General features: G+C 43.9%; 2 protein-coding genes across 3 annotated transcripts; one reads left to right on the top strand and one right to left on the bottom strand.

The window, feature by feature from the left end:
* The first annotated feature begins 5,285 nt into the window (after positions 1–5,285).
* On the top strand, positions 5,286–11,525 carry lysmd2 (LysM, putative peptidoglycan-binding, domain containing 2). The gene is made up of 3 exons (XM_041938999.1): positions 5,286–5,709; positions 7,056–7,402; positions 10,800–11,525. The coding sequence occupies exons 1-3, from the start codon at positions 5,464–5,466 to the stop codon at positions 10,849–10,851; spliced, it is 645 nt and encodes a 214-aa protein (XP_041794933.1). The 5' UTR covers positions 5,286–5,463; the 3' UTR covers positions 10,852–11,525.
* A 261-nt stretch (positions 11,526–11,786) lies between these two features.
* On the bottom strand, positions 11,787–24,485 carry scg3 (secretogranin III). 2 transcript variants are annotated; one of them, XM_041938778.1, is made up of 12 exons: positions 24,084–24,485; positions 23,241–23,293; positions 23,028–23,070; positions 22,642–22,869; positions 21,369–21,511; positions 20,932–21,090; positions 20,611–20,845; positions 20,129–20,245; positions 17,509–17,592; positions 16,685–16,795; positions 14,939–15,028; positions 11,787–12,625 (listed from the first exon to the last, which is right to left on the bottom strand). In XM_041938778.1, the coding sequence occupies exons 1-12, from the start codon at positions 24,184–24,186 to the stop codon at positions 12,507–12,509; spliced, it is 1,485 nt and encodes a 494-aa protein (XP_041794712.1). In that variant the 5' UTR covers positions 24,187–24,485; the 3' UTR covers positions 11,787–12,506. The 2 variants fall into 2 exon arrangements, with proteins under 2 accessions (XP_041794712.1, XP_041794721.1); XM_041938787.1 differs by having other exon boundaries at positions 22,654–22,869.
* Positions 24,486–24,868: the final 383 nt, after the last annotated feature.

The following is a 24,868-nucleotide window of genomic DNA, read 5'->3' as shown; positions in this document are numbered from 1 at the left end:
ACTACGGGAGGCTCTGCAGTGAGCAGCCTCTCAGAAAACTAACCTAGCTAACTAACCTACAGCTGTGAGCTTCTACTGAAGTGGCGATTTAAAGGTGGTTGTGGTCATGTCTCAAGTTCAAAAAGCATTTTTAGTGGCAGATAAATGGGCCCTTTTGGATTTGGGAGCTACCATAGGTGGCGCGTGTGTGCACCCTTTAATCAGATCCAGGTTTTCAGATTGTTTGCACATGCCTGAGAGATGATGTAATGTATATGACTCCATCCCTCGCTGGGTTTCCTGTGCCAGAGCGCTGCGGTGAGCTGCTGTCAGAGAAAACTCTGCACTGCTGGCAGTGAACTGTGGCCGGGAGGGGGGTTGTGTGTGTGTGTGTGTGTGTGTGTGTGTGTGTGAGTGAATGATTCAAGTGTTTCCACTCTGTGAGAATAGAATGAGAACAGCAGGTTTATGTCACGTCTGTTAATTAGCCCAAAAGGCATCATTTCAAAGGAAAAACTCAAACGTAGAATCAGAATCTGACAGTCGAGTATACAGTTGTGTGCTTATGTAAGTACAGTACGACTGTTGCCTCAGACTACGGCATGATTATTAATAGGCTAAGCACTTCTCCCCCGCATGCAGAAAAAATAGACTATAACAGCCTCTAGTCCACGTCTTTATTCGAGGCTGATATTCAGAGTTATAAATAGGGGGCTGTTACATTTAATTTCAAGTAAAAAGAGGAAGTTTTGGTAACCCATGAAGACAAAGCCTTAAAGGAGACATCCATGGGCCACCTCAAACCTGATGTGCACGCTAACTGTACAGGCTAATGCAAAGCTGAGACTAGTTATGCACAACATCAAACAGCAGATGTTGAACTCTTCTGTGTCTTCTCCAAGAAATGTTTGTGCCAACATGCAACACTTGACGTTACCATGGCTACATATCAGTGTTTCACCCCTCTGCCATCAGCCCTTCCCCTCCCTCTCCTCTCCCTCTGCGAGCTTTCACACGGGGGCTTTGTTCTTAAACAGGTGCGCTCACTCGCAGTTGATTCCCCACCAGAGCAAACGCTGCAGTGAGTCAGGCCTGCCGGGCCCTGAACAAAGCTCTCGGCAGTCCCTCTCTATCATGACCTCATGCGCTTGGTAAACAAAGGCTGACGGATTACGAGAGAGAGAGAGGAGAGAATGGGAAGGCGGCTCGTACTGTGCCGCATTCACAAGCAGCCCAGCAAAAAGGTATGAGTCAGTCACTCGCTGAACGTAGTACTACACCGCTGGTGATGTGCTCATTTCAGAGGAAAGCAATCTAACACCCTCATTTGAAGTGAGGAAGAAGCAAAAATCCTCAGCGGTGTTCTGCTGAACTCACTGTGCTGCTGTCTTCACATGGCTGAGGCCCCTCAAGGTGGGAGCAGACATGTTCTCAGGGCCAAAAGAGCAATGACGGTGTCCTCCAGCACTGTCTCATACCTGACAGGGTTATGTAATCACCCTGAAACACTGAACCTTGAGAAGAAGTGAACAACATCTGTGAGCGTGTGTTTGAACTTTCTTTGCCTGAACCTATTTGTTTGACTAAGTCTATCTTTGGTCTAATTCTCTGCATAAGCCCACAGATCACTGTTTATACAAGAAGTGATGGTGGAGATATACTTACTTCTTTCAAATTCCACTTCAGGGAAGATGTATGATGAGCCTTGAATAGCGCTATTGTATAAAAGGCGCATCCTGTCCTCAGTGTCAGCTTTAACAGAAATAACAGCCATCTCTATTTCAGGGCAGCGACTCAAGTATTAATTTTCCTTCCTTTTGGGTTAAAAATAGTGAGTTATCCCAGCCTCATAACGTCAAAGCCATTCTACCATGTGAAAGTGCCAGTGCAATCTCTGTTCAGAGTGGAAAAATAATTATTAGCAGCGCTGTGAAACGACGGCTGGCTCTTGAAATCTTCTCCATGGGCTTGATTGTAATAAAAAGTGTACAACTTGAAAAACCTTTACTTTCCAGTGTATGAAGGAGTGCATCCCTGTAGCACTGTGCTGCTCAGAATCCAGATTAAAGACACTATGATTACTGATGGAATCTTGTTTTCCAAAGCAAAGAAAGGCACATTTCTGTCTCAAACAGTTGCAGGATTGATTGGTGATTAAGTGGCTCCATCTAGTGGTTTAAAATATTAGGGGCTTTGCACATTTGCAATAGCAAAGAATGTCCAGTAGGGGTCAGTAAAATACTGATTGATACCTTAAAGAGGATCTTTTTGAAAGAGATCCTATGTGTCTCAGTTGCTCATGTTTTCTATGACAGGGTGCTAATAGATAACCTCATAAGGTTCACGTAAATGCATCATTTCTTGTATCCCGCAGACAGCAGTTCAACAGTCAAGATATGACAACTGTCAATCACTATACCTGATTGATTGGCCAACCTAGTTTATCTTCCTTCAACAATCACAGGCTGAAATGAACTTTAATTCTCACCATACCATAAAACCTGAAGTACTACAGGCTTTATCAGATATGGCTCAATGCCTCCTCCAGACCAACAAACTGATCAGAAGGGTGATGCTGCACTGACTGCAATCTTCTCTCCCACAACCTGTGGGTGCAGTTGGACCAGGAAGTGGCTCGGGAGATTGTTGTCATGGTAACGTTGTTAGATGACTCACAGTGTTGTTGCTTGTCCTCCCTCTTTGTGCCCTTTGTTTGTTTTATAATAGAAAGAGAGGGTGGAGCGATGCACGTGAAGTAATCCGATTCCTACTGTAGGTCAGTCTGCTAGTGCAATCTCCTCTTGTTGGTCTGACCCACATGTCGATCCCAGGAGCTCACTGGGGGGGGGGGGGGCAGTGTTTTTTTTTTTCGCTTCTCATCTTCTTAACATAAGCAGACACACATGCACTGGACAAGCCAACATGAATGATGAACTGATTTGCAGTTCAATCTAAAAAAGTGTCAGCTCACATTGAGAACATCATGTTTAATTAATGAATTGAGCTCCGTCCTCCTGGTCTCGCTTTGTACTCATAAGTTTAATGACCTGATTTCCATTAGAAAATGCCAGACAGTGAGATTACTGCAGCATCATCTATAACCAAGAGAGACTAATTGAATAAATTAATCATTCAGAGATCATGAATCCACTTGTTGCCTCCCAGTATTTGTTCCTCAGCGAGTTACATTTCATGGAGGTACATCATGTCCATCCCAGAGTAGCATCTGCAGCCTTTGTGTCCCCATTAAGTTACATATTACCTTTCACCAACAGTACATTAAATGACATATAGTATGTTAATGATATAGTATGCACAACCATTGCTTCCCACTGCCAGAACTGTGTTTCTATGAGTAAGTAATCACATTAACGTTATTATTATCGTAACAGATTCAAAAAGGAGAAAACAACCTCAGGGTACTCAGTGCAATTCTGGGTTCTGAATAATCATGGACCATACTGAGTGCACAGACAACAGGGATAGGAGGCAGTGCAAATTTCCACCAGCCACAATCCAGCAATGAATGAACAATGAGAGGAGTGCTGTCTGAGTTCCCATATTGGCTGTCATGTAAATTGTTTATTTAAGCAGGATTTATCTTGTTGTTCATTTTCTTTTTTGATTAACTGACCTTTCCCAGGCTGTAGGATGACATCTGATAGTCATAATCCTCAGGTTTTCATCACACTATTTAGAAAAAAAAGACAAGATGGATTTTATTGTATGTTTGCCATTGCCAGTGTCACACAATGAAAACATCAATGTACTGAAACTCTGACATTCACATAACACATAATAAAAATGAGTATCTGAGTCTTTTTACTGGCCTCCATTTCCTTTTTCCTTTCTATTCTAAAAATAAAAGGTAACTGTTTTGTTTGTGTGACTGATGTCAATATGATTATAGGGAATACATGGAAAAACTCTGCTTAGTGAACAAACAGTCAGCCCCTCATTTGACTTTATGACACTGATAGTCCAGCTTAGGAAATCCCTGATACTTTTTTATGGCTTTTACCATGTGGTGACAATCAAAAACACGCTATTTTTATGTATGGTTGGTCATGAGACTGTTAACCAGGTTCCTCTCACAGACACGAACCAAAGTTATCCTGCGTTTACAGCACTGGCTCCAGATGTCTCATGTAGTGATTAGTGGTTACAGAGACCTGCTAAATGTTTCCACCCAGTGTGAAAGGATCTCTCCAGTCTTTCTTCATTATGGGTCACACAGCAAAAGTGAGTCAGCCTAACTATTAGCAAGCTCAATCTTGGATCTAAGGACCATTCATTGCAGTCATCTAATGAAGGACTGCTTTTTTATGAGGTCAATGTAATTAACAGAAAGTAGCTACTGTATCTGGCTAAAGGGATAACTGGCATAACTATAAGGCAAAACTCCTTTTCAATCGTTAGTGATAAATAATTTGTGCTCACTTTATTAGGCACAATTTTATGTAGTAAAAGAACAATATATATTGAAACACTGAGGCCTTTAAAAGAAAATTTAACACACACACGCACACACACACACATATACATCTTATCTGGAAGATGGAGCTTAAACACTGGGTAATAATGGAGATGTTGCCTTCAGGTCCCATTTCAGTGAATATTGTGATTTAGTGGTGCATATTATTAATATAGAATTTAGCAATTAACTGAATTTCTAATGACTAATTAAATAGGTGTCACTAAATACAAAGGTGACTACAACAGCAAATCTCTTTGTATACTTGCTGTGCATATGAAAAGCACTTTGTCATATCTTCACAGTGCACTGAATGTCTCACTTTTCTGAAATGACAGATGGTGTAGGGTCAGTTTTCGGACGATATGTTTGGATTAGTCACACCTACGGCAGTGAATGTGTAGATTCTTAAATTTGCATTACCTTGTGATTAGAAACACACAAGTTTGTCGACAACCACAGAATCGGGGAAGTTGGTTGATTGGAGAGATTTAAAACTAGCTAACATAGCTAATATAATTTAGCACGTTTAGCTAGCCAGCTAACATTACCAGGAAGTTACCGGAAATTAGCAACTGAACTTTTATCATGACAACACGATGATAAGGTAAGATTTACATTTCAGTTTCGTCCAGCATATTCAAAATACTAGCACTTCATAGCCATTTGGTTCTTTTAAAACTTTTCCAGTTATGTTCGTAATTATCGTATTGTTTTATGTTATTATGAATTATTTTGAAAGTGTAACCGGAAATGGCATTAGTAGTGTTCCGGTTGGACGTTTAGACGTTATGTACGTCTTTACGTCAACGTAACGGATCTATGACAGAAGCCAGCCGTGAGGTAGTGGTCCCGAAACATGTCGCTTATGCCTTGGTTTGACATGCTGAATATGACCGGGGATGGGAATCTCCCTGCCGCCTAAATCAGCGATTTACTGTATTGCAGCGAGACATCTGGAGCTTTAAAACAAACAGAGACAATCGGGCTCTTTATTTATTCAAGAGAAGATGGCGGAGTTTTCGCCCGTCTTGCCGATGCGGGATGGAGGAGGACGATTCGGCCAACCCATCTTCCCTCGGTCCAGGTCCGGTTCCGAGTCAGAGAGCGAACTGTCCCAGAGCCTGGCCCGGACCAAGATCCGCTCGTATGGAAGCACAGCTAGCGTGACGGCCTCTCTGGGGGAGAAATTCATAGAGCATCGGGTTACAGACAGTGACACCCTGCAAGGGATTGCTCTCAAATACGGCGTTACGGTAAGGTTGCCACACAACGTTAGTTTGTGCTCTGATGTTCACCTTGAGGACAAGATCTGATGGATCATTGAAATCAGTGTGAATTCATTTGATCAGTCCTCACTGACAGATAAGAGGATCACGCCTGTTTTCTCTGTAACGTGGACATCACGTTAACTTAACTTGATTCATCTTTAAGGGTCTGTCCCCTTTAATGTCAATTCATGGAGCAAAATAAACTTGTACTCAGACATATCTTATGAAGAGCCTTTGAGCACGCAGTATTATTTTGGCGCTGCATTAACCAGATTTTTTCAAACGTGTTGCTGAAGCATCTTACAGGCATAGTGAAGGGGGGTTTGATCCAACACATTAAGACTACTTCTGTGTTTCACTTCCAACATTCAAAGTCAAAACAAGGTCCAGCTGATTGAAAGTGAAAGGTTTGTCAAGTTTGCATGTGTACTTTGTACAGCCAAGGCTGGATTACCAACCTGGCAAAGTGGCAACTGCCACTCAGGCCTCAGTTCCTCTTAGCCCCAAAAGTCCAACGTCCACTGTGTGTTAATTGGTCCTCTGAAATTTGATTGCATGCACATTAATTTGCGCCCATATCTATTCTGCTTTATTCAGTAGGGGCCCATCAACAGAAATCTTTCCCTGTCAACCCTGAACATATTAATAAAATCAATCAAATCAACCAAAATGGAAATGCTCTACATTCTGCTTAACTCTACTTTTTTAACACATATTGCATATTGACCTGCCGTCAGTCATTCACTGCTGATTTGTTGGAGATTCCACCCTGAACGCAGCAATAACATGCAGTCTGTACACATTTTAAAGATGTTAAACACTGCTTTAATGTTTGATAAGAAGCTAAAGACAGAATTGCAGAAGTTTTTCCATTCAATGAATGTAGCATGCTCAAACAGCAGCTAACAAACCTAATAATGATCATCATAATAATAATGAATTTTACTTGTATAGCACCTTTCATGCACACAAATGCAGCTCAAAGTGCTTTACAACTAAGAAATCACATGCACGAAGTAGTTCACATTAAAAGGTGGAATGACATAAAGCAGGGACAGAAAATGAAGCGATAATAAGATGGACAATAAAACTCACTATAGATTCAGTGAGCTTCAATGAGGTTTTGTCCCAAGATGGTTTTAATGCTGTTGAGACCATTTCTCTTTCACTTTGTTCACTTGCAAAGAATCAAACAGGTATAAAGCCCAACTGTCATGAGGAGAAAATAAAAGAAACTTTATTTATAGCGGTGGACATGGAAGGTGGTGGGTTAGTCATAGAAATGATGCTGTTTTAACCCTGTCATGTTCTCTGTCACCCTGCTTTGCCAGATGGAGCAAATCAAGAGAGCCAATAAGCTGTTCAGCAATGACTGCATTTTTCTGAGGAACAGCCTCAACATCCCCGTGGTGTCGGAGAAGCGCTCCATATTTAATGGACTGTCTCTGGAGTCTCCCGATGGGGAGGGTGAGGCAGCGTGCCAGGAGGCGGACACGCCTTGTGTGGTGACGCAGGATATTGAGGGACCCTCGCCTCCCCCTTCCCCGCCCCCTGCGGACTCCAAACCCCCCCAGCCCCAGCAAGAGGAGCTGTCAGCCAAAGACTTCTTACACAGACTGGACTTGCAAATTAAACAGTCAAAGCAGGCGGCACGCAGGCTGAAAGAAGAGGAAGTAAGGTGAGGTGTTGAACTTCCCCCCTCCCCAGCCAAACTGCTGCTTGTGGTCTGCGCGTGCACACTCTTTCAGACCAGGCTGTGAACGCTCATTGCCAGTAATTATCTTTCATTCTGGGTGCAATGGCTGACGGGTGCCTCATTAGGATGATGGGTACCTGTCAGCAGAAAATGCTTCTGCTGTTTCATGGTTTGGTATTGGCCACTGAGGGATCATAAATGCTGAGTCATTTTTTTTCTGCCTGTCAAACCGTGGTGTACACAGTGATGGTAGCAACTTTATAGGGGTTAGTAGATATTTGATATAGTTCAGCATGTGTAGGTGTGCGCCTTGGTTCCCATATTTTTGTCACAGTGCTGTTGCCGTTCAAACAGCCTCATTTGATCCGAGCCTTGAAATGCTTGCAGGAAATAGGGGCCAGGCTTGCATCCCTGAGCTTGGTAGGTGATTGTCAGGAGCCCTGATCAGCAGGAACCGGAAAGTGAAAGAGTTTTAAAAGAAGTGGGATCCAAGATAGGATCTGGGTCTTGCCTGTCTGCTGTATAGTCAGCAGTCAGGTATTTAAGGAGGAGATCTGGCTTGCTGAATCAGGCATGTCTTCCTGACGCTGCATGTTGAGACAGAGAAGGCTCCCATGTCTGCTCGGTAGTGAGGTAGTAGTGGATGCCTGGTCTGAGAGGCAGGCTTTGTTGGCACTATCAGGTTAGTCAGGACTGAGTCACACTGCAGCAGTTTCTTCTACAGACGTAGAGTATAAGTAGTATTTCCTCTTCAGGCTCTCTGAAAGTGTTTATTGTCTTTTTTTATGTTAATTTCTTTCCTGTGGGCCTCAGGGTAGATAACCTGAAACCACTTTGGCAGCTGCACTGGCAGCAGCTGTCCCTTATGCTGATTACCACTGGTGGTCTGAAGCCACGCTGTAGAACTGTAGAACTCAGGATTTCCTGGAAGAAAAAGGAGGATTATCTACGTAGTAGTTCATAGCACATCATATCTCTATAATTCACTCCCAGAATAATAAAATGTAAGATGCTCAGCATTTTTCTACATCCCATAAATTTCATTTTTATTTGTTGTTGTATCTTTTTATATGAGAGCGATAAGAAATCCTCAAGGCGATTATCTTTATTAACGTCATGTGATCCACCCCTCATTAACTGGCCCATGTTTGAAATACTACATAAATACATTACAGGTGCTGTCTGTCAGTGCATCCAGACACTACTGTAGGAAGCGTTTCATTATTATAAAACCACTGATCTGCTATTAATTTTGTCATTGCCTGCCAGCGACTCCAGACCCCTGTTTTGTTTTCCAAAGGCACGAGGCTTGAGCAAATGTGCGAGACAAAGTTTTAAATGTCTCTTTAAAGGTTTATCTAGCAGCCGAGGCAAAGCCACATCAGAGGCCGGCCTGTGGAGCTGCAGTGTGTTTAGACAAACAGAGGCTTTCCACACGGTCCCGGAGCAAACACAGGCCGCACGCCTGTTTGAAATGAAACACACCGCAAACCCGCTAAAGATAAACCGAAGGGAAGAGCCGCCTGATTGATACGTTTTCTTTAGAAGACGCTGTCTCGTCATATATCTCATAGTTTGACGTCGGCATTAAGTAACTATGATGTCACTATATTGATTTACGTAATGAGGTTTTAGCAAGAAAATGTTCTGGCACATTATTCCTCAGTGTGCAGTCCTGTCAGCTGCATTCAAGTGTAAACACATCCTTCTTGTCACTTACATTTATTGGAATTGTTTATTTGCATAATACTTTTTTTTAAAGGTGAAATGTAGCATTTTCACATAAAAAAGTCTAGAAACAACCAGATCTACATTATATATTTTGTTTTTTAATATTTACGTTATCCCAAATATTTTCAACAATGTTCAAACACAGAGAGCTGTAATTTTATTCAAGGTAATGCTGTGTTTCTTTTGGTCGCCTGTCGATGGCGTCACATCCCCTTTACCCCCTCGAGTTGTTGTAACTTCCAAGGAAGCACAGGAAACACCAGATTTTTTTGTTTGTTTTGATGGAGAGCCCGCTAGCAGCAGAAATGACAGACTGTGTGTTCAAAACAGGAGTTGAAAAATGGTTAAAGAGGATAATTAAAAGAAAGAATGATTCAGATATTAGGTTTAAAAAAGAAAACCCAAAGGCTCCTGACATCTACTAACTGTTGTTAGGCCAAATTAGATGCAGGAAACAAGTTCATAGTAAAATAGAAGAAGTTTGACTTGCGGGTTTTTCCAAAAACGGCTAGCTGTCAGTTCAAGCTGCCATGCACATAATTTTGCACAACTTTAAGCCTTAATATAATTCAAGTGAGCAGTATAATAAAATTCAACCCCGTACACTCATGAACAGGGAAATTAGCTCTAGAGACTGGAACCTTTTTTTTTTTCTACCAGGCTGTAAACATGTTTATTTGTGGTGTTAAGTTGGTCATATATGGTGGTCTACGGGGATTGACTCACTTTTGGATCCAGCCTCGTGTGGCCATTTTAAGAACTGCAGTTTTTGGCACCTTTTCAGCCCTGGAGGTCGCTGCATCTCTGTCTCATTCAACGTCAGACTTCACAGATCCGAAATCGCCACCGAAATTCAGCTGGTTTGCTTAAAACTGGTTGTCAACGGCAGATGTGGGAAGTTTAGCGTCCGCCAGATCCCTGCAAGAAATAAGCGCGGAGTCCGTCGGAGCGATTCCCCCTTTCCTCTAGAAGGCCTCTAGAAGACCAAACAGCACGGAGCAGTCATTAGCCACTTCTTCATAGTTTGAGGGATTGATCCTGTCAGGCCTCAGGATGTTCTCCAGTCAAGAAGTGCCTGCATGAAAATCAATAGCTCTATGGCAGCATTCTTTTGGCATCCTACCTTTACTGTTCTCTCTCCTCTCCTCATTTTTTCTTGCAAAGTCATGGTGTAAAACTTCCCTTTCCGTCCACCATTGATTTTGATCCTTCCATATTTCTTCACCTAATGAATCGTAACCCTCGGCTACACTGTTTTCTCCACCGTGTGAAAAGTTTGGACATGTACAGCAGTTCTTCAGCAGTTACTTCTAAAGAGAGTGGCCAATTAACAGGACAGGTTGAACTTTAGGATAAAGATGAAGACGTTGGTGTGTTGTACTGAGGCCGTTCTCTGGCCGGACGAGCCCTCAGCTGTGACAGAGAACAATACGGCTGTTTGGTTAGCCTCATCCATTATTTACACGCCTAGACGCTGCGGTGACCAGTTAAGCAGATGGAGAAAGAGATGGAAGGACTTAAAGAAAGTATCTTTGTGTGTGTGTGTGTGTGTGTGTGTGTGTGTGTGTGTGTGTGTGTGTGTGTGTACGCGCACAATAATATTAAAATGTGTCTCCAAAATTAAAGGTGTTCTTTTTCTTACTCGCAGGAGCAGCGAGGAGGACTACACGGCCCCCACGACGTCATATCAGGAGATATAAAGAACCAGTCTGTTTACCTGAAGCACTCTCAGATGCACACACACACACACACACACACACAAACTACCACAACCTCGTTGCTTTTTTTCCTCGTTACCTTTTTTGCTTTTACCAAACCGCGTTGAACAAGTGTCATGTTTGCCTTTTATTTATTGATATGCAATTATGATGATGTATATGATTGTTACCGTTTTGTACAGTTTTACTGGGAGACTTTACGGCACAGGGGAGCATCTGATATAAATAGCATCCAAGCAACACACACACACACACACGCCATCCACTCGTCATATGCTTCTGACGCTGCTGTATAGAGCCCACCTGCTGCATATGTCCACACACACGCACACACACACACACACACAGCGCTACGCAGAAGGATTAGCCTGTTGGACTCGCTAACCGCTTCTGATGTACTAAATCCCCTCTTAGAATAGTATCATCGGGAAGTATATTCAGGCCTTCCTCATCAGTGTTTACCCCATATGAGCACACCACAAACAGAAGCAGTGGATGGACTCAGGCCTTTGAACACGTTCTATTTGCCTCATAGAAGCTTTTTTCTTTCGGAACAGAAGGGACTGCTCTATTTTTGAGGCGTGAATGCATTATTTATGTGTGTGCAGAACTGTCTTATTACAGCTGTTTTATTGTGATTTAAAATTATCTTTTTTGTCGGGGAGAGGTGGGGGGGGGCGATATGAGAATAAATATGTATTTAAACCAAACGCGAAGACCTCAAAGCGCTTTCATGACGATGCAGTTTCTTGTGTGCGTGGATGTCAGTTATTGCTGTTTTTTTTTTTTTTTTTTCAGTGCTGCTGCATCATCACAGTTAAAAGTACACAGATAAAGAAAAGGCAATGTTTTAATTGCTTTTAAACTTTAGGAAAAAATCACAAATATTTACATTTAAAAATACTTATCTTCTGTCTCTACAGAGATGGAAATGTTGAACTCACAGAGACATGCAGAGAGAATCCATAATACAGACACCGCCCCCTAGTGGGCCCCAGAAGAATTACAGCAGAATGGAACAGAGGAGTACAGAGGGCACTGACATGATACACAACAAATATATTTTTTGGTAGAATAAAAAGCAAGAATACATTACATATTACATATACACCGGAAAAAAAGAAATATAATAGGCTAAGACATGTTACACAGAATGAGTACAATTTGATATATGTGTATGTTGCAAAAAAATGTATTGGGGACAGTTGATGATGAAGCTACAGCATCATACTCTCATAACATTCATTTCCCACAGGAGTCAGGTAGGAGTAAATGCTAGCATTTAGTTGGACGTGAGTTGGTTACATAAAATACTTTATTTCTTTATGTCTCTCTCAACAACATTCTAGTGGTTATTACTCTGCGGCCTTGACGTGCAAATATAATTAGGTAGCTGTAAAGAGTAGTTTGACTGTTTTATCGATGTATTTTGTGTTATTAAGCCCCTTTTCTACATTTTGGGAATTTCTGAGAGGGTGAAAAAGTTCCCCTAAGCAGGTAGTTTTGAATACACAGTATATATTTTACCATGCCATGGGAAATAACTGTAAGCTGTCAGGGTTTTGTTGGAGATCTTAGTGTCAGATTCAGTCCTGCGTTTTAGGCCAGAGGTCGGTTGGAGGATGGGCGATGGCGCTTTACAGGCTGCTGTAGATCCTCTTGATGGTGTCGCCTTCGTCCTTGGCGATGATGCCCTTCTCAATGTAAGAGTCAACCTGCTGGTCCATGAAGTCCTTCAGCTTGGAGAGGTCATAATCTGGAGCGACACAAACAGAGGGAGATCATGAGGCTGTGGCCGTTGGCAGCATAGATCAGACATTAAACTCCTGAAGCACCGTCTTCTTAAGACGGCACACCCAAACAAGCCATAATCTGGTAGTTCATTATCGAGCAGGATTAAGGTCAAAGTTAGCATGTCTGGTTTTAAGAAGATGCATGAAATAAGAAGGCCGAAAGATCACAGAGTGAAACAGAACTGCAAAGTTCCAATTCTTAGAATGAAATGATTCCTAGTATTAAGTCAAATTTCAGTGTAATCAATTTCAGCAAACAAACCAGGTTTCCTCAAACACTAAAAGAGCTTGAAACACCTTAAAATATCTTTTTTTTAAGCACCACATGTGATCACCTTGCTCCAGACAGGTTGTCATCATTTAAGGCTGCACCATAAGGCCGCAGCAGGATGTGGCTATATTTAGAGATGAACACTAACTCTGTATTATCCATCATGGTAACAAATGAGTTTCGGGGAGCGAGCAAACAGCTGCCGCGCCATCTCTCCCCGCTCCAAGTGACTCTGAATAAAGGGGGGACAGGAGGATAGAGGACAGCCAAGAAGTCTCACAACAACTCCTGCGCCTTCCTAACGACATTTCTAACATAAGCAATTCATCGCACCGCTTTGAGATACAGTCGCTGTGCCGATGACAGACATGACGTGCGTGAGGGATTAACAGGATGTGATTAGAGACAGCGCCGCTCCCGCAATCTTGGCTGTGAGGAGCCAAGAGGAAGAACCAGGATGTTGCCTCTACGTCCATCTGCTCCTCTGGCTAATCACACACACGGCGTCCGCTGAGATTGTCCTAATGGGTGCTTCTGGCAGAGTAAACACAATAAATGGCCCGTCGCGCTCTCTGTTTCTATGACACTGCTTTTTGGTTGAAAAGGCTTTTGTTCTCCTGCAGCTGTACTTTCTCTGAGCAGAGAGGAAACATGTAGTGAGAATAAGGATGAGAGCATTTTAATGGGGCCGAATAAGGTGCGCTAGAAAACCGGGCCCTGATGGTGTCTCATTTTACCTGCTGAGAGGCCCACTGTTGGGAAAATTGGGTGATTTTTGGGGGCGCATTATGACTCTCAGTGTGCTCAGACTGGGCTCGAGCTTGAGATCTGTCTGTCTCCTCTGCCCAGATCACTGACCGGCAGGCGGAGAGGCCCCTGTTGTCCCTGACAACCGCCGCACACACTAGAATGCTAATGAAGTGTCCCATATAGAGCCAGGTCGGAGATGAGCACTGAACAAAACCTCCCTGCTGCTTCGGCCCCTCTGCTCCGGACTCTGCAGCGCTATAAGCTCAGCATCAGCCTTTTTTTTTTTTACTTTCTTTCTTCTGTGGTTAAGATGCGCTCGAGAATCTAGGTCAAACTTTGTTTTTATCTGTAACGTCTCTGTCTTTGAGCTGCTTTTCTGGCTCACCAGTGGCTGAATCACCTATTGATTGGCTCAGATTGGATCAGGCCATAAAAATAAATCTCACCGAGCTGGAACTTTTGTTTTTTTTCGCCTGAGATGTCCCGCTGAGATGATCTCCAGTGGACGGATGGCCGGAATAGCGAGAACTCATTAACATTTCATTCTCTGCTGTTTAATTAAGCACCACTGGGCATTGATTTTACACTGCGGAGAGCCCAACAGCAGGCTTCCCCTGTTAGACGAGTGCACTGTTGTGTGTGTGAGGCTACAACAGGTTTCACAGCTCTGCAGACTGGTGCATTTTCTGGGTCACATGCTGCGTCTTTATGATTGCTGACAGCCACAGTGTGGGTAAGGCAGCAAACAGAAATACACACTCACAAATGCTATAAATCTCAAGACGGGGGCAGACATCGATGACAAAGACGCGATGGTCTTTTTATGGCTTTTTTGTGTTGTTGTGATCGAAGTGCTAATTATGCACGAGGGCATTCGCGCGCGCGCGCGCGCACACACACACACACATCACAACTGTTGAGGGGCAGGTAGGAGGGAATAAATGAAAAGACCTTTGTCTCTGAACAAGGAAGCTGCATCACGAGTAATTAGGACAGACTCATCAAGAATTATGCATATTCATGAGATCTGGAGTGAAGCATCCATCCCGTGTATCCCACACTCATTTTAATTGCAAATCGAGGCTAACAAAAGAGGCTTCAAATTTTGTGTGCGTGGCCTCGGACCTGTCTGTGACCCACTACAGCGGAGTGAGTGGACGAGGCTCTCAAAACTCAGCAAAGATCAGTTCAGGGACACAGTGGGACACAGGAAATTTAGGTTTCTCTCAGCATTCTTCTAGTAAGAGAGTCTCACCGTCTTTGCCTTCGTCTTTGCCGTGTTTCTTCAGCCACTCAATGTTCTTCCTGATGGCCTCCAGATAAGTCTCCGACTTGCCGGGATGATCTGATAAGAGATGGAGGAAATGAAGAAAAGGAGGCATGAAAGTCTTCCTCTTTAATCTAATAGAAAGTACAAAATAATTGAATTTCCCCTCACTGATTCTGTAGTACATTAGCACTCAGAGGAGACTAGTTTCCACCGAAGAGTAAGTCAGCGCTATCTTCGACTCATCAATAATTCACACTCCATAATTTCCCTCAAGCCAGATTTCTGTTATATCTTTTAAATTTCAGTAGCAATGGGAACACGTTGGCAGCTAGGACTGTACTTTCATATTAAACTAGTGGCACAATGAGACACATTTGTTTCTGGTGGAGAAATGGTTGATACAGTATGTGCAATCTGTCTCCAAACAGGTTGGGATGCTGCGTAAAACGTACAGAAAAAACATAATATGATCATCTGCTGATCCTTTTTGACATGTACTCAACTGAAAACAGCACAAAGACAATACATTTAATGTCTGACCTCGTCATCTTCATGGGTTTTTGTAAGCATATGCTTATTCTGAATCTGATGAAGTTGGAACAGGAGCAACTAAAGACTGGGAAAGATGTGGAACGCTCCAAAAACACCTGTTTGGATCATTCCACAGGTAAACAGGTTGATTGGTAACAGGTGATAGTATCATGATTGGGTGTGAAAGAAGCATCCTGGAAAGGCTCAGCCGCTCACAAGCGAGGATGGAGCGAGGTTCAACAAGGATGTTACTACATGGGCTCAGGAAGATTTTGTTAAACTGTTGTCTGTAATTTCGTTTGACTGCGTTCTGTTTTTATTTCTGTTCTTCACAGCGTCCCAGCTGTTTTGGAATCGGGGACGTATATGATATCTACAGTTTTAGATTTTAATCGATTATTAACCACTAATCTGTATCAGACTGTTGCTGAACCACAGATTAAATTTGGATTGTGACACACGCCCCCATAATTTCTCCATAAATATTTCCTTATGCAACTCAGCGCAGCCTGTTAACATACAGATGCTAAAGAGTTCAGTTAATGTTACTCAGGATTTACTTCATCTCCTGATGAAACAAATGTCCTGGTTCTAATCCTGCTCTACATTTCATTTTGCTTTTCGTTTTTTATGCGTCTCTCTCTCTCTGTGTGCATGTGTGTGTGTGTGTGTGTGTGTGTGTGTGTGTGTGTGTGTGTGGATTAGGTCGACACAGTGCAGTGTACAGGGACGGAGAATACCGGCAGCTGTGACAAGCTTCTCTGTGAGTGTTATTGGACTGGCCTAGATCAGGGACAAGCAGGGACTTAGCTATGATTGGCCTGGACTGCACAGTGTTGCTCACTTCCTGTCAGTTCTGCCGAGGGGGGAAACAAAAGGTCTGAAAATATCTCGGCTGTTGCTCTCAAACTAGTTTTTCGCTGAGGTAGGGCGAGGAAGATGTTTTTACTTCATTGAACTGATGTGGTTGAAATTTTATTAGAGACACTGGACAGAAAACAAAACAAGAAAACCATAATGGAAAATGAATGAAATGAAAGAAAACAAACTAAATAATGGTTAGAAAAAATGAGCCGTGCAATTTACAAGGCACATTTTGAGGGTCAAATCAAATGAAACGACTTTAAAAAAGTATCGCTATCGCTAAACAAGCAGCTATTCATATGTCCTCTGGTCATCGGGACTGCGTAGTGGACTGACTGGTCTCAGTTGGTGGCTGCTCCTCCTTGGTCGAGTCTTTCAGGTTCTCGTACTCCTTCTGCATCTTGGCGGCCTCGGCTTTGGTGTTGTCGTCCTCGTCCAAGATTTTTCCTGCAGCAAAGAGCATTACAAACGATCGCTCAGCTGCTGGTCGGAAAACTGAAGATAGTAGTTTACACACTTACTCGCTTTCTGGTGGAGACTAATTAACACATTATATATGTTTTCTTTTATCTGTGCTGAAATCTGGTCTGGAGGGTTGCGGGCCAGGCTATTTCTTGGCCAGGAGTTTTTGTATGGTTTTAACAATCGTGAGTTATGTGTTTATTGCTGAGCTTTAGATGTGCTGGTATGTGGATCTTCTGACAAAGCCAGACTAGCTGTCTTCCTCCTGTTATTACGCTAAAATAAAGCTAACTGGCTGCTGTCTGAAGCAGATTGGAAAGTGGTACTGACCTGCTCATCAAACACTCTGCCAGAAAGCACATAAGCATATATCCCAAAATGCCAAACTGGTCCCTTAAATGTAAATTTAGCCTCTCAGAACCTATATTTACTTGCAATTTATTTATTTTTTGGTTTAGGTTTTGTCCAACATCTCTCTAGGTCATGACTTAAAAAGGTGTTTAACTTAGAAAATGTAAAAATATGAGTTTTTTGGTTAATTAAACGATTCCTAGAGGGACAAACATGACCAAACCATATATAATCTCCAAAATGAGCCTATTGCCTGAAATACTAATTGCATTTGACCTTGTGTAATTCAAGTATGTGAATTTATTGATGTTTGACATGTTTGGTGGGCAACTTGTGAGGCTCTTTACCATTGGGTCCGGTGAAGTCAGGAGGTCCGAGAGACTTGCCCAGCTTGTTCTTGGTCTGCATGGCTATCATAGCGTCCAGGTTCTCTGCAGTGGGTGAAACAGGACAAACATTTACTTTGGTTTGATCAGCATTGTGTCCTCAGTTCCCTCCACACACGATGAGTGGAAACCTCTTAGCCATTTGAAAATCCCACGCTGTTCCTGTGTGACTCAGATTGTGATTAGCATTAGAAAGGGGTTTAATCTAATTAATGAAAAGGAGGTTCGAGAGTATGACGATAGCGAAAAACAAAGTCTTGTTTTTTTCACGATCATTTTAAAGAAGTTATTAATGCTGTAGTCTCGCTATAGGAAAAAAATGATAAGTTACCCACACTTAAAAACAAACAGCCATGTATTTTGGCTGTTCATTAATCTGTCCTCAGGGTGTTTTACCACAAGTATTACAGTGGGCGACGCTTTCACAACAAGATTAGAGAATTTAAAAGATCCCAAATCAGCCTGGATTGACACAAACAGATCATATGGTTCACAGAGACTGAAGTTAAGTGACAACTGATCCTCTCTGGATTAACGAACGGGTAAACATTCTGTTCAAAAAATAGAGGAAGCAGATGTTCTGGAGACACGCACACACACCCCGGAGATCAGCTGAAATTTCATCCTCTGTATCACTTTACTTCTGCCGTTTAGCAAGAAGAAGCACATTTTAAATGTTTAATACGTGGTTTTTTAGCACACTATAGTGTACTTGTGCATAGCTGTAAGGACAGATGTGTACTATTCTACACCTGTTTGGCAGCAGTTTCTCAGATAACAACATATTTTATATCAAAACAAGTGTGTTTTACTTTATACATTGTGAGTGCCTCACAGGAGGAGTTACAGCTGTTTGTTTACAGAGGATACTGCTTGTTAATGCTAAATAAGGGGACTTAAAATACAGTTTTACCCAAGTTCCAAGTTACCAAGCTAATACATGTAATTAACACACACACACACATACATATATTGTGTTTTGGTCATTAGTGTTATGCATTGAACGCACCACTGTGCAAAGTGCCAAACTGTGATAAAATATGTGAAAACTGTGAAAATATGCGATATGCTAGAACATAAGTCCAGAACATAAGGGAGTGTTGCACGGTGACAGAATATCAAGATATGTGGATATGAGGGGGGCATTAACATGTTGCTAGGTGATGGTGGAATTCCTTCCTCTTATCTCCTGACAACCTATACTACATAAAGCCGAAGTGGTTTCCAAGGAAACTCACATCCTTTGTAACAGTATATGTCTGTTTTGTTCTGGTGCGTAACATCAGCAGCGGTCATCTGCTGCACTGTAAGAGACAACGATGGCCAGCTGCTGCTAGGGGTCGTCTGAAGGAGTATTGATTAATCCTTCTACAGCCCACAAAAGCCAGCCTTAGTTATAACACTTGATTGTAAACCTCTAATTAGCTCCAGATGATATTTCTAATATGCATTAAGATTGAAACAATTAGCTAATAAACTGTGGTCAGTGGACAGACAATTAACATGTAATTTATCAGCAAAAAACGCCAAACATTCTGCTGTGGCCATTTTTCACAATTCCAATGTTAAATGTCTGGAAAGTTAATGAGGAACATTGATTAACTGACACATTAATTGATAACGCAGGCCTAGATGAGACCTGATTTTAAAGCGCAGCTAAATGTGTGAAATCCCTTCTGTGGTTTGTGTCTGGTCCTGAGTGTCGCCTGAACCGGGAGTGAAGTGTTGGGATTGGGCTGGGGTTTCCTGAGGCTCTCACTCAGAGAGATGACAGCTGTCCCTTACAGGTGCCTGACCTTTCCGCTGAATACTGATGTGATGGCGAGCCTTAACAAACAGGGCTGGTTATATAGGGAGCCCCTGACACTAATCTGTCTGTGCAGGCTTCACACTCCACTGCACACACTGATAGGGAACGTTAGCTCGACTGAACACGCACAGAACGCCAGGAAAAGCACATATAACATGCAAAGACATAGAAACGAGTGTATGCTAGTCGACTAATGCAACAGACGGATTGAAATTGAAAAGCTTTCATCCTGTTGTTGCTGTTCAACATGGTCAAAATCAGCATTGCAGTATTATATATGTGTTTTATGATGCAATGTGGCAAATGTCTAGAAAATGACAGAAAATAAGACTGGTCTTGAAAGCCATCAGCTGTTTTCCACTGTATAATGCAGTGCATCAGCAAAACTCTGCACAAACAAATACCTCAACGAGCCTTTTTGTTCAAATTAATCGTAACAGTACATCTGAGCATGACACCACAGGAAGTAGATATACAATCATTTGCTAAATGCCAACGATCAGCATGCCACAAATGAAGCGAGGCCTTCAAGGACTGTGGCACCTCTTACATGATTCTACGCCCCACGTTCTGGCACTGAACGCACCAGACTGCAGACAAATAGTGCTTATCTTTATTTTACTTATTTGCTTATTTGCATGGTAAAATAAAAGCATTAAAAACACAAATGCCAAAGAAAGGGAGCAAATTGTGCAGGTGATATTTAGAAAACCCCAATACGCACTGTAAGCAAACAAGATGTCATACAACCCCCGATGGGTTATGTCTTACCCAGATATGACACCCCCTCCTCCGGCGTGATGGTGCCGTACTTCACCATCATCTTCACGAAGTCAATCAGCGTCTTCATGATGGTGATCAGGGTCTCTCTCTCCTGAGTGTCTTGTTCTGCAGCAGCAAACCAGAGGACAGATTCAAAACCAGCGTCTGGCATCCATGTTTCGTTAATGCTAATTGGTTGCCATGGCGTTAATGCTACCACATGGCGTTTGACTGTGGGGGTCATGATGATGGGATTATAAACAATTAGTTGTGTTTGCGTGTGTGTGTTTCATGCACACTTCCTGGATGGAGGATGTGTGGCGGAAAGAAAGGTGAACAAAATAAACGCAGGCTCATCCTTGTGAACAACATCGCCATGACAGGAACGGCTCTCTGCTCCTGTTCTGGATCTAAAGAACTTGTATCTTTGGATGCGGTGAGGTGGCGATCTAAAACGTCACCGCGACCCCGGCGTGCGTTTGAGTTTTTACCTGAGTCGAGGCTCCTGAGAAGGCGGTAGAAGTTCGGGAAGTACTGCAGGTCCTGGAGCCCGTCTTCTGGGCTCACCTCGTTGCCCTCCTCGGCATCTTTGTCCCAGGTGTTGTCAGCCGCGTCGCCCCCCTCTTCTTCCGCATCCCGGTCCACCTCGTCCTCAATCTCATCCTCATCTCCTCCCTCTTCCTCCTCGTCGTCATTGTAGCGCCGTCTGGGTGGCTCCCACGCGTCCTGGAAACACCAGTTTTTTGTCGTTATGGTTGCCATCCTTATCGCTACCGCTGCTCTCATTGCTATCACTTCTTTGCAGGTTTTACCGTGTTTGCATCTGAACCCTGGTCGTCCTGCTCGCCCCTGGTTTCTTGGTCGTTGCTCTCAACGTCCTCAATCTCATTGTTCTTGGCGTTTTTAGTGATGAGATCCTGGAGGGCTTCGGCCACCTGGTACTCCAGAGTATCTGCCTGACTGTCTGTGATCTGCGGAGAGACAAAGAGACAGACGGAGAACGATTGCGCGTGACAACAGGAACAGAACAACATGTGGCGACGATAAACCTCCCTGTATCACATGCACTGATCACTGTCACTGAGACACCCATCTCCGGGAGCAAACTGGACAGTACAACTACTTATTGAGCGTCAAAAACGCAATTCACACATCTCTGTGGCCCCTGGTGAGGAAGCAGGAACCGCCGAGAGAGAGGTCCTGTTGCGAGAATGTCATGCTACATGCTGGGTCCACGCTCACAACCTACCAGCCCCAGTTTGAGCAGTTTGGAGATGATCCTGTCGAACACGCCTCTGTCGTCCTCCTCGTAGATCTTGTTGGCGATCTTCTGGACGATGTCCTCGGCTGTCAGCGGAGTGCCGTCGACCTGGCGGAAGCTCTCCGGGTCATCTGAGAGGAGACGACACACACATGTTGTCATTTTTCAAAGCTTTCTGAACGTGCTTATTAGCTGCGTGCAGGTACGACACATGAAGCGGTGTTTCTGCTTTAATTCTTGATCCCTCCAGCTTCTGCAGAAGGTTTCAAGCTCTCTGTCTCTGTATTGCAGCATAAATAAAGCCTCTCTGTCATCAGGTGGGAAGAGAGTTGCCAGCAATATATCCTCTTCTCATGTTCAACACATCTATATCTGCAGTATTGAGTAAGAAAAGTGCAATTGTTCCAGCTTGACTCTTACATAACGGCCCCTGCTGCTTCCAAAGGTCCACGCACAATGAAAACAAGCAGCGCCAGAACACTTTTGCCTTTATTGGTGGGCTGAATCACCGGTGATGTGCTTTCACTCCCAAGCTCGGGGCTTATTTCTGTCTCACTCTAGGAAACAAGAAATGAAATCCAGCGCGCGCTTGCCAAATTTAGACGCAGCGTAACCCGACGAGCTGCTCGTCATTGCCGGGACGACCCTGGCGATCGATGAGGCGTAGCACTCGGCGCTTTGTGTCTGAGTCACCTCACCTCAGAGCCACTGCTTTATGCTGATAATTGGATATCAGGTTACATGCGTATGCAGTGAAATGTGTGCTGATGTGATGAAAACGATGGAGGCTAGAAATCTATGCCGATATCAGCAAATGACCGGGGAGACGTGTCTTTGAGCATGATTTCTTGAGCCGGATCAGTCAGAAATGTTTGATATTTCTCTTTATTATTATATGAGATGGCGATGAGGTGGTGACGGTTTGTGTTCATGAGAAAAATCCAGCCTCCTGTGAGCCTCCTGGCTTTCACAGCTGCAGTGTCTGACAGGACGAGGATAATCTTTCTCACTGGCGAGCACGTGTCTCTGACTCTTTCTATCTGTCTCTGCTTATCCCCATCACACGCACGTGTTTCCCCTGCCTCCTCTTCCTCAAAATGTCCGCCTGCTGGCCTGCCAGTGACGGACAGAAGCAGGCGGCGCGAGGCCTGCCTTTGGCGAAGGGGTCAAAGGTCACGCAAGAGGAAGGACTGCAGCACTGCACCCTGACAGACAGGAAAGGGATTGTGGGAGCAAGGTGCACGGTTGCAGGCGTGCGTACCCTGGTACTTGCCGTAGTCCATCCCGTTCTTGGTGGAGTCGTAGTCCTCGGCCAGACGCCGGCTCTTGGTCGAGTCTGATTCATCCGGAACGTACTGGTCCTCGCTCTTATGCGGCACCTCGGTGGCCTCCTTTGGTTTGTGGCCGTCGGCCAGGGACTTCAGCACGGTTAAGTCATCCAGGTCCTGCTGTGACTCGGTGTCCTTGGAGGCAGCGGGACGCCTGCTCTCTGAAAGACAGAACGAGCAAACCGGAGACACACTTGTGAGGGCGAGCTCCTCTCGCATTACTGCGTTTCCCAGTACGGATGAAGCCTGTTTTACTGGAAACGCTGCACCACGAACTCACTCAGAACGGAAATGAAACCTTTAATTGATTGGCTCTTACCAGCCGACTGCACCGCGGCCTTCACGCTGTCCGCCTCAGCAATCTGTGGAAATGATGAACAACAAACAAATAATTTCCACTCAGGACAAGAACTCTGATTAATAGCGTTTAGTGGGCTACTACTTATGCTGTTTGACAAGTGACCATAAAGGCTGTTTGGCCGGATATTGGATGGGAAAATGAGCTATGGAGCATGAAGAAAGAGGGGCGTACCTGCTCTTGTAGTGGTCTCTCTTCTGTCAGCTGTCTATTGTACACAGTTTTATCTGCAACAGAAGAAAATGCATTGAATTTCTGCTCTTCAAAGCCATCAGACCCAGATTTTGTTGGTTACACATGCACATTGCACACAGATAAACAGGCTTTTTTTTTAAAAAAAAAACAGAGTCTAACTTTGGTTTATGGAGGGATTGTTCTGCTTCCAGACTTACGGGCTCGCTTCTGCTCTCCCAGCTCACCACGGCAGAGGCAGGGCTTAATCGGATTATCAAACAAAAGATTAAACTGCGGCGAAAATAGACCACAAGCGGCCCTAACATGCGAGCAGGCGCCGTTAAAAACCCCACCAGGCAGCCGAGGAGCTGGAGCTCAACTTTAAAGTCACTGTTCTTTTGCAATATTTAGTTAGTCAGCAGGTCGACATCTGAATTCAAATCAGAGCTCCTGAAAGAGAATGAAAAGCACTTAAAAACCTACAGAAAGATGATAAATGGATAGATAATATTCCTTAAACGTGGATTGTAGGAGGTGAACAACGTGGGGGCCAAATTTAGTTTAAATCCCTGCAGATATTCTGACATTTTTAAATGTTTTTCAGGATGATCAATGATGAGTTAATCATAACCTTGTAGTATTTTCTATTTTTTAAATCCCACCTCAGCTGCCATGTGTGCTGATAGAGTTTTATGACCCTATTGCACTTTGTGGTGTGTTTTTTTTTTATTATTATTATTTTTCATCTCAGAAACAGTTTCCTCTCACGTTTCTACATTATTCCTGCACATATGCTTTACCACGACAGTAAATGTTGGAGGTTGGAGGCGACGCCGAACTCACCATCCGCCGAGGCTGGAGGTGTGGGGAAGGCAGAGATCTGGCTCACTACATTCAGGGCTAGGAGCTGGAAAAGGACGAAAAGGCCGACGGATTTTGACGCCATGCTGGAATACGGATCGCCCGGGAGGAAGGTGGATCCTGGCTGCCTCGTCCTCCCCCGGAAGAAGAGCGCTGAACGGGTGGACAGCTCCGCTCCTGCTCCGGCCGGTCGCTGGTGCTGAAACTGCCGCGGAGGATGCGCCCCGGACGCCCGCTCTGTCACACGCACGGGGCGGGGAGGGGCCGGCCAAATCTCCGCTGTGCGCCGGAGCTGTTGACGAGCCGCGGTGCTGAAACCAGGTCACCTCTCCGTAATTATAACCAGATAAGCTGGGAGGCTCTTCAAGCCCCGTGTGAGTTACAGCATCATCTGCCCAGGCACTAATAGAGCCCACTACAACAAGACCTGCCCTCTTTTTACAGAGGAGGAGGAGGAGGAGGAGAGGGGGGAGGAAGAGGAGGAGAACACTGCAAGAAGTGTCCATCTTGCCAAGACTTTTCAGCTGGTGTTTCAGCTGCTGCTAACATGCCAACTTTCCCACTGATGATCAGGGGAAAAAATAAGGCAACTATGTGCTTTCACACACTTTAAATGAAGCAAAAATGTTTCTCAGGAGAAGCTGATTTGCAGGCTGCAGGTGAAGAAAGCCACGTTTGTGTCACACCGTCGGCTTAATTCTTAACCCACGACGCTGCAAAGCGCCCAGGAGGCGCAGCAAAACGCTCTTTGCGCAGCGTTTGAGCAG

This window comes from Chelmon rostratus, chromosome 1 (assembly GCF_017976325.1).
Source record: "Chelmon rostratus isolate fCheRos1 chromosome 1, fCheRos1.pri, whole genome shotgun sequence".
Taxonomy (NCBI): Eukaryota; Metazoa; Chordata; class Actinopteri; order Chaetodontiformes; family Chaetodontidae; genus Chelmon; species Chelmon rostratus.
This window is presented reverse-complemented; position numbering and strand designations above follow the sequence as displayed.

Excerpts from the sequence above, each read along its gene's own strand:
- scg3 (XM_041938778.1), bottom strand. The coding sequence starts at position 24,186 with ATGGCGTCAAAATCCGTCGGCCTTTTCGTCCTTTTCCAGCTCCTAGCC. Across the intron at positions 21,091-21,368 it reads AACTGCTCAAACTGGGGCTG|ATCACAGACAGTCAGGCAGA; the intron begins GTAGGTTGTGAG and ends GTCTCTCCGCAG. Across the intron at positions 16,796-17,508 it reads TGACTTCACCGGACCCAATG|GAAAAATCTTGGACGAGGAC; the intron begins GTAAAGAGCCTC and ends TCTTTGCTGCAG.
- lysmd2 (XM_041938999.1), top strand. The coding sequence starts at position 5,464 with ATGGCGGAGTTTTCGCCCGTCTTGCCGATGCGGGATGGAGGAGGACGA. Across the intron at positions 5,710-7,055 it reads CTCTCAAATACGGCGTTACG|ATGGAGCAAATCAAGAGAGC; the intron begins GTAAGGTTGCCA and ends CTGCTTTGCCAG. Across the intron at positions 7,403-10,799 it reads CTGAAAGAAGAGGAAGTAAG|GAGCAGCGAGGAGGACTACA; the intron begins GTGAGGTGTTGA and ends TCTTACTCGCAG.